The sequence below is a fragment of the Galeopterus variegatus genome, unplaced genomic scaffold, assembly GCF_000696425.1.
Source record: "Galeopterus variegatus unplaced genomic scaffold, G_variegatus-3.0.2 Scaffold1217, whole genome shotgun sequence".
In the NCBI taxonomy this organism is placed as follows: domain Eukaryota; kingdom Metazoa; phylum Chordata; class Mammalia; order Dermoptera; family Cynocephalidae; genus Galeopterus; species Galeopterus variegatus.
This window is the reverse complement of record NW_007727328.1, coordinates 64,990-74,273: the sequence shown is the minus strand read 5'-3', so window position 1 is coordinate 74,273 and position 9,284 is coordinate 64,990. Positions and strand designations below refer to the sequence as shown.

Below are 9,284 nucleotides of genomic sequence, written 5' to 3'. Positions count from 1 at the left end.
CAATCTATCGAAATCTAGTCCATCATTAAATACCTACGAGTTTTTATTTTTATCTTGGTGGTGGGCTGGTATGGGGATCTGTGTTTTTACTTTAGAGAGCATTTTTAGATTCTAAGGAGAGCCTGCTAAGACGAGCTACTCCATGGGGTTTGGGCTGGAATGATGTCATATTTGATTAATTTTAGGAGCATTGAGATGAATCGGGTAGAGTTGAGTCTCAATCCTTGCCTGCTTGGATTAACAACTCTTTGTACATCAAGAAGCTGATGAATTCTCAGAGGTGCTCCCTGATAGAAGTGCTTCTAACCTGGAAAAAGTCTTGAAGATGGGAGATGAGGAATTGGAACTGCAAAGTCCAAGTCAGGATCCTTTCCCTAAGCTTCAAATTTCAGAGAAAGCCCTCTAATAATATCCCTAATAGTCTATAATCTTTTTCTTGATGACCAGAGTAAACTGATATAGTGATAAGATGGTCTTGACTATGCAGACAAATGAGTAATAAATAATAAATATTGTGTTCATGGTCTCATTTAGACCTAATGAAGAGAATAAGAAAGACTTGCCATAGATTGGCCTCTGCATGCCACCACTATCCCTGGCACCGTCGTTAGCCAACACTTCACCAAAGTGAGCAGTTCCCTGCACAGGTTATGACCCAGTCCCATGGGATAACTACCTGTTGTGGTAATCAGTACTTACTTGTTGTCAGAGATATCTCAATTGTAATTAATTAAGGAAAGTCTTCTTTCTTCTAACATGGGGCAGGAGTCTAGGATATAGGGTGTGGAAAAGCAGAGTCCTTGGTGCACTTAGAGAATTCTTGGGTCTCAGGTCAATACTTATGGGTCTAAATCAAATATCTAAGTAACAAATCTAGCTTCATCAAGAATCTTGGGCAAGCTAACAGAGTACTTCATCTTTGGAGATGAGGACAGGGAGCTTGTCCTATACCTTGGGGTTTTTGTGCCCTGGAGTTGCCTTCCAAGGACTGTCCTCCTAGGTCAGATGGAGGAGTAATCACAGGAAGGTTCTGGCTTCCACCTGAGAAGGGGCTGGGCTTGCAGTGCTTGATACCTCTGCTCTGCCATGAGGGTTTTACTAAATTACAGGTGTGTCAGAACAACCTGTCAAGAACAAGGTCAGGAAGTTGGGCTTCTAGGACAGAACATGCAGAGTGTAGGATGAAGGCAGGTCACAGCAGTGAGACAGGGTAGATGGCAGCTAAGGTCAGGTGGAGCAGTGGTAAGGGGAGTCTGAGAGCTCAGAGGCATCAGGCTCTGAGTCTGAAGGCAGGTCACAGCAGTGAGACAGGGTAGATGGCAGCTAAGGTCAGGTGGAGCAGTGGTACGGGGAGTCTGAGAGCTCAGAGGCATCAGGCTCTGAGTCGCAGAAGGACTCAGACTGAAGCAATCCAGCACCCTGGATAGCACCACAGCAGTGACTAGCACAAAGGCAGGTCTATAAAGTTGACTGTAGGTCATCCAAATGGCCCCACTGTCTCGATCAGATGAGTCCCAAACTGAGCTGTTTACCATAATCAGCTAAGAAGATGTTTAAAGATACAAATTCTAAGGTCCCACTCATGAAAATTCTGCTTCTGTGAATCTAAGGCTAGATACTGGAATCTGTATTTTTAAAAATCTCCCAGGTCATTCTGATGAGTAGCCACATTTGAAAACCACCACTACAGATAGAACTTAATTGATTGTTAAAGGTAGATATCCTCTCCTGTACCCTTATACCCATCCCCCAAAGGGCTTTTTCGGTATCCATGGTGGATGCAAGGATCACATCTTCTCATGTGGCCTCAGTTGGTCAAGCATGAATGACAGTCTAGTCATTCATTTCTTCTGCTTTTTATTCATATTTGTCCTGTGTTTGACCACCTTTCTTGATGTGCAGGGGCTAGGTCTCATGTCTGCATGGCTCTGACTTTGCCTCATCTTCTACTAATTTTAATGAATACATTAGAACTATTACTGCTTAAACTACAGATATCCCTTTAATTATAATTATTTTACAGTTCCTTATCATTTTCAATGACTATATCCTACTTTGGTGTTATTTGCCCCACTGTCTACTCCTCCCAGAATTACCAGCCTCAATTATTATAATTGCCAGTCAATAACAGTTATAGTTGATTCTTAAATACCTTCATGAAATTCAAAGCCACAGAATGAACAGCTAAGAATTTTTCCTCTAGAGTTTCCTGAAAAACAAAGAAAAGAATTTCAATGTTTCATAACCACAGTGCAATGTATATTTTTTCAATATATTAGTAATAAGAACACTTTGGAGAAAGACCCCCTAGTTGGTTAGATAATTCTTTTAAAAATCTTTTTTTAAGTCATGTTTTTACATAATTTTATACTGTAAAGATAATGCAAAGATCTGGAAGACATAAAACTGGAGTTATTTTCTAAATTTCATGATATCTTGCAATTGATCCTGGGTAAATGTGGGTCACAAATGTCCCCATCTGAAATCCTACAACAGAGCTATAACATCTGTGCCTGATCTTCTTATAATGGTGCTTTGAGCATTCGTGAAAATAAGCTGAACTACACATATAAGAGCACTACACCAATCAACAGAATGAAAAACACAAAATTCAGAATAGTGGGGAGGGAAGGGAATGGGGAATCTTCAAAGATAATGGTAATGTTCTACTTCCTTAGCTGGACAGCGACATGTGAGTTTGTGGTATTTTATTCTCTAAATTAAATGCATCTACATAAATATTCTCTTGTAACCATTGATCTTAACCTTATAATTCATCCTTTGACCTTGTATTGTATTTGTTAAAGGTTTTTTTTTTTTTTTGTCTTTTTTTGTCTTTTTCCGTGTCCGGCAACGGATCGCAACCCTCAGTGTTGCCCCCGTACCGGACCGGGACCGGCAACGGGATTGCAACCCTCGGCGTTGCTCCTGCGCCTCGCTCAGCCAGTGAGCGGGAACCGGTCTGTATGTGGGATCTGAACCCTCGGGCGGGAGCGCCGCCGCGCTTCCCAAGCGGCGCACTTTCCAGTGCGCCACCGGGCCGGCCCTAAAGTTTTTTTTTTTTTTTTGTCTTTTTTTGTCTTTTTCCGTGTCCGGCAACGGATCGCAACCCTCAGTGTTGCCCCCGTACCGGACCGGGACCGGCAACGGGATTGCAACCCTCGGCGTTGCTCCTGCGCCTCGCTCAGGCAGTGAGCGGGAACCGGTCTGTATGTGGGATCTGAACCCTCGGGCGGGAGCGCCGCCGCGCTTCCCAAGCGGCGCACTATCCAGTGCGCCACTGGGCCGGCCCTTGTTAAAGGTTTTAAACAAAAAACTGAAAAAGAAAACTGGTATATAAATCAAGGTATTATATGAAATAATTGATGCAAAATAAAGAGGGTTCTGGAGATAGTTGGGCCCACTTGAAACTCAGATTGTTCATTATCTGGCTTCTGAAACTTATCCCCATCCCTGCATCACTCTGGCTCCGATACAGCTTGAGTGTGGACACATGTCTCTCCTAACAGTCCTTTCTTTCTATAGACAGACTCTAGACCACATGGAATTTTAAAGACCGTAGCCTGAACATAGGTAAAACGGACAGGAAATCAATGTCTACAGAGAGTAAGAGGGTCAAGTAGTCATTGATACATTTCCCAATAAAGGCAAAGGCCATAGCAAGAGTACAGAGACAATCACTGTGATTTAGAGTTTAGTGAGTACAATGAGGATCATTTTGTAGAATGATCTTCCATGTGAAAATATAAGTTTTAGAAAAAAAGGTTTTTATTGATTGGTGCTTTGTTTTACAAGCTGGAAAAAAATTAAGAGAATGCATTTTTTTCAAAATAAAGAAGACTACTGAACATACTGTTCATGAAAATATAATTATTTCAGGGAAAGTTATCCTAGTCCTTTGGCCAATAGAATCAAGGTATTTACTTAAGAATCTACATATACTTTCACTTTAAATTTAACATTACATTAATCTTTGAATAGGACAGGTAAACTTTTACAGCATTCTCCTGGCTCAGATTTATGTAGTAGAAATATAATTTCTTCAGTCTGTGTCAGTATGTCATAAAGAAAATGGAAGCCAAAAGCACAAATATTAAAAAAGAAACTAGCTCTTTAAAGAAAGTGCAACACAAATAATAAAATATCCCAAATAGAGCAGTTTACCATGTCTTCTGGTTCAGGTATACTGATACCGTGGAAAAACTGGTTACTTTTAAAGATAGATTGATGTCTTGGGATTAGTTTTCCTGTAAAATAAAAACCACATAACTCATGATAAATTTGGTAAAAAATAATATGGTATTTGGAAGGTTAACTCCCGATGCCCAGGTATGAAAGAAATACTGTGCCTGACTGTTCCCTCTAGATACGGGAGGAATGGGTCCCTGCAAAAGCAGGCCTTCTTGGGTAAGGCCATCTCCCACACAAATCTCAGCCATTCAGTCTCCATCAGAAGCCAAGGTGAGAAAATGGTGCTAAGGACCTTACACTGTCTCACCTAATCTCAGAACAATCTCACAACGATAGTTGCTAATGTTAATCTCCTCTGTACCAATGAGAAAAATGAGGCTCAAAGAAGTTTAAAAACTTGTCCAAGATAACTAAGTGGCAGAACCAAGACTCAAACTCAGGTCTGTCTCATGCCAAACTCAGGTCTGTCCAATGTAAATTTCCAGTATCCTGTTAGGAAATCAATCAAGCAAGCAATATAACACTTAAAGTGTGACCTGTAATGATACAAAAACATTGTAATGATACAATGTTCAGGATTCTCCAGAACAAGTATCAGAACCAAACAGGGAACTGTCCAGCAGCCATGCCACCAGGAGATTCTATGGGACCGAATTAATAAATACCAAATTAATAAATATCTCTTGTGTGTAGAGATATCACTCTCTTAGCATCTATGCTGCTGGCATGTAGCTGAGGCTAACCTTTTGGGTTATATTTTCTTCCAACCAGGTGGAGGTAGACAACAACTGCAAGGATGCTGACCCATGGTGAAAGGTCAGGAAAGAAACCCCTCTAGTGCCATTCCTAGTCTGCACTTAACTGGCTATATGACTTTAGGCCAATCATGACAGCTCCCTGAGCCTCAGTTTCCTCTTTATAAAACAGGCACAATTAAAAACAGTATAACTTTCTTAACAGGTTTTTCTTAAGACTGAAAATATGATGTGTGTGAAAGTAATTCCTAAAGTCTTAAGTACTATACAAAGGAGACATGCTAATATTATTTTAAATGCTGGCAGCCACTCCCGATCAGGAAGTAGAATTAGATCCTAAAGCTTTAGGGCAGGGGTCTGCAAACTATAGCTTTCAGGCCACAAGTGGCCTAGTGTTTGTTTTCGTACAGCCTTTGATCTAAGAATGATTGTTACATTTTTAAGTAGATTTTTAAAAAATCAAAAGAATAATAATAATTTTGTGACATGTGAAAACCACAAGAATTAATATTTCAGTGTCCATAAATAAAGTTTTATTGGAACACAGCTACATTCGTTCATTTACACATGAGGGTACTTTTAAAAGTTTGTGGATCGGATCGCTGTACTGGCCAGCTGCCAAAAAAAAAAAAAAAAAAGAAAGAAAGAAAAAGAAAAAGAAAAAGTTTGTGGAAAAATAGAATTAAAAGATAATTTGAATCTTTCCATGAACTTTTTGGAGTACCCTCGTATTGCGTATGGCGGGTTTTGTACAACAGCAGAGTTGAGGAGTTGCAACAGAGACTGTGTAGCCTGCAAAACTGAAAATATTTCTCATCTGGCCTTCTGCAGAAAAAATTTGCTGTTCCCTCCTCTAGAGCAAAGGGGGGGAACCTCTTTTACAGTGCACAAAATTTCATTTAATCAGACATCTCTTAGATTAAGCTCCAGGCAGCTGAGTCATATCCTTATCCCTATCTCAGCCTGATATGGATAGTAAATGTATATAGTTTATTCCATGGCTAATTGGCTTTTCTTGGAAAGGCATCTGAAAACTCACTGAGTGGAGTTATGGCTATACATATGGAGAAAAGGACCAGGCTTTGGCTCTAACCCAGAACCACCAACCTGAGTAGAACTTTGGAGAAGCAATAAATCTCTTGTTTTTCATTATAACAACATAGGAATACTGTAACAATTTAGCAACTCTCTAAGACATACAATGCAATTCATACCCAGTGTTCTGATTATCAGATAAAGTTGGTCCACATCTGATTTTCCAGGCCAGAGTGGCTGGCCTGTCAGGAGCTCTGCAAAAACACAACCAATAGCCCAGATGTCGACTGAAGAACCGTACTGAGTATCTCCCACAAGAAGTTCAGGGGCTCGGTACCATCTTGTAGCAACGTAATCAGTGTAGGCATCTCCTGGAACTGCAAATGCACCAATCGGATCAGGTGAGGCATATTCTTCCCAAAAGTAAACTACCTCCAAGGACAGGACAGACATTCAGGCAAACTTTAATAACTCTTGGAGGCCATGACACTCCTAGCAGTTAGGGCAGTGAGGTGCTAATTGAGTAAACAGACTGTCCACTGAGATAATAAATTCACCTTTCAAAGGCACCTTAGCTAGTTAAGATCTACACCATCCCACACAGAAGTGGGGTAGGGAGAACAGAGTTTCTATAGTGTAACTTCAAGTCTCAACCAACTACTGTTTGTTTCTACATTATTATCAGCATGCTGCTTGTTATGGGTTGAACTGTGTCCCCCATCAAGATAGACTGAAGTCCTAAACCCTGGTACCTGTGCATGCGACCTTATTTGGAAATAGGGTCTTTGCAGATGTAATCAAGTTAAGATGAGTTCATACTAGATTAGGGTAGATCCTAAAATCCTATGATTGGTGTCCTTACAAGAAGACCATATAGGGTACAGAGGCACAGAGGGAAAACATCATGTGATGTTGGAGGCAGACACTGGAGTGACACAGCTGCCAGCCACGGAATGTCAGTTTTCCTGCAAGCATCATAAGCTAGGAGAGAGGCACAGATCCTCCCTTAGAGCCTTCAGAGAAAGCATGGCCCTGCTGACACCTTGGTTTTGAACATCTGGCCTCCAGAACTGTGAGAGAATAAACTCCTGTTGCTTTCTGCCCCATAGCTTATGGTAATTTGTAATGGCACCCCTAGAAAACCAATGCATTATTTTTTCTATCCAAATTTGTTACTTAGGACTCACTGTGACAAAGACCACAAATTTGACCCCTGTAGTACGAGTCATATGTGGTGTGTGACAGGCAGAGGATGGAGAGCTGGGTGTAACCTCACTGACCAGCCCTGTCCTCCTGCCATGGGTGTGGACTGCTGGGGGCCAAAGCACCTGCCTCCCAAGTGAGTGGAAGCCAATCTCACAATTGCCACATGAACCTCAACGACCAGGAACCCCAGTTTCCTCCCCTGAGGCTGAAAGCAGGTTGGGAAGATGATTTCATGGCCTGTAACTGGCAAGAGTCATACGTGTTCCTGTAGGAACTGTGCAAATGCATGACAGAGGAAGAACAACAGGTAACTGGCCCAGCTGCAGGCTGAGGCAATGCGTGGGCAATTCTCTCCAGAAAGACTCGGGTGGCCTGCACGACCCTGCCACAAAAGCTGCTCGGAGGACAGGGGCTGCAGCTCTCACCAAAGAACACCAGGATCTCACAATTGCCACATGAACCTCAACGACCAGGAACCCCAGTTTCCTCCCCTGAGGCTGAAGGCAGGTTGGGAAGATGATTTCATGGTCTGTAACTGGCAAGAGTCATATGTGTTCCTGTAGGAACTGTGCAAATGCATGACAGAGGAAGAACAACAGGTAACCGGCCCGGCTGCAGGCTGAGGCAATGCGTGGGCAATTCTCTCCAGAAAGACTCAGGTGGCCTGCACGACCCTGCCACAAAGGCTGCTCGGAGGACAGGGGCTGCAGCTCTCACCAAAGAACACCAGGAAAAGAGCAGGAAAAGGAAACGACCTTTACCTCCCTGCTGCTCTTTTATAAAGTTAGATCAACTTTAAAATAGTAAAAATTAATAAATGCCATTAAGGAAATTTGGAAAATGGAGAATAAGAAAGAAAACAACCACCACTGACAATTCTTAATACTCACAGGTTAAGTCGCTATTTTACTATTTTGGAACATTTTTCTATTGTAAAAGTCATATGTGCTCAGTACAGAGAATACGAAAAATATAATATCAGAAAGAATAAAAATAAATCCAAGTTTTACCACCCAAAGATACCTTGTGTTAACTTTTGGTGTATTTCATTCAAGTCTTTTTCCTTTTTTAAGCATAATTTTTGAGTACTTTTGATCATATTGTATATATAATTTTGTGTTCCGATGTGTTTCATTTAATTCTATGCATTTACCATGTTATGACAAACTCTTCCTAAACTTGAGTTTGATGGCTGCATAACAGTTTACCAAGTGTATATGCCATGATTTACTTTACCTTTTCCAAATTTTCTAATATTTTGCCACTATAAATGACACCAGATTGAAAATCTCTGCACAAAGCTTTTTCTATATTTAGGAATATTTCTTTGGGATACATTTCTATAAGTAGAATTATTAGACTGAGAGGTATGACCATTGGCTAAAAAACTTAAGAAGCAATTTATGTTCTTTGTTGAAAACTTGGAAAATAGAAAAAAGCATAAAGAAAATAAAAATCACCCACCATCCAGAGAGAAACCATGTTGACGTTTTGGTGCATTTCCCTTCCTTCCAGTCTTTTCTTAACATCACACACCCAGACACACACACGGTAGTATAACTGGGGCCAGTCTGTGCAGTTTTCTATTCTTTTCCCCTTGCCTCCACATTGTGAACTGGAGCATTTTCTCATGTAATGAAAATTCTTTAAAAATGTAAATTTTAATGTATGCTATGAAATCAGATAAATTCTTTAGCTATTTACTTATTTCTGAATAGTCAGGTTCCTTTGAATTTTTTCTCAGTAATAATTTGTTCTCCAATGACATTATGCTGTATTATTTTGGGGGGTAGTATCTTGGGTTAGGAGAGATTCCTGAAAGTAGAATTAAAGGTTCAAAAGGCACTTTAAAAAGTTTTTGATACATATTAACAAACAGCTTTCTCAAGGAATTTGTTCCAAACTGTGTTCCCACTAAAAACTATCTGTGAGCTCTGAGTAGTTATTGTTTGAAAAATCTCCGCCAGCTTCTTTGGTGAAGAGTTGTATTTCAGGGCCGGCCCCGTGGCGCACTCGGGAGGGTGCAGTGCTTGGGTGCGCAGTGACGCTCCCGCCACGGGTTCGGATCCTATATAGGGATGGCCGGTGCGCTCACTG

General features: G+C 41.0%; 1 protein-coding gene across 1 annotated transcript in view; it reads right to left on the bottom strand.

Annotated features, from left to right (window-relative positions):
- Positions 1 to 9,284, bottom strand: part of CDKL4 (cyclin-dependent kinase-like 4) — a 38,825-nt gene that overhangs the window by 6,108 nt on the left and 23,433 nt on the right. Inside the window, exons 5-7 of the mRNA XM_008575617.1 lie at positions 6,161 to 6,358; positions 4,165 to 4,247; positions 2,153 to 2,209 (exon numbers count right to left, since the gene is read on the bottom strand). Of these exons, the coding sequence (XP_008573839.1) occupies positions 2,153 to 2,209; positions 4,165 to 4,247; positions 6,161 to 6,358 (338 nt within the window). The remainder of the gene's footprint in view (positions 1 to 2,152; positions 2,210 to 4,164; positions 4,248 to 6,160; positions 6,359 to 9,284) is intronic.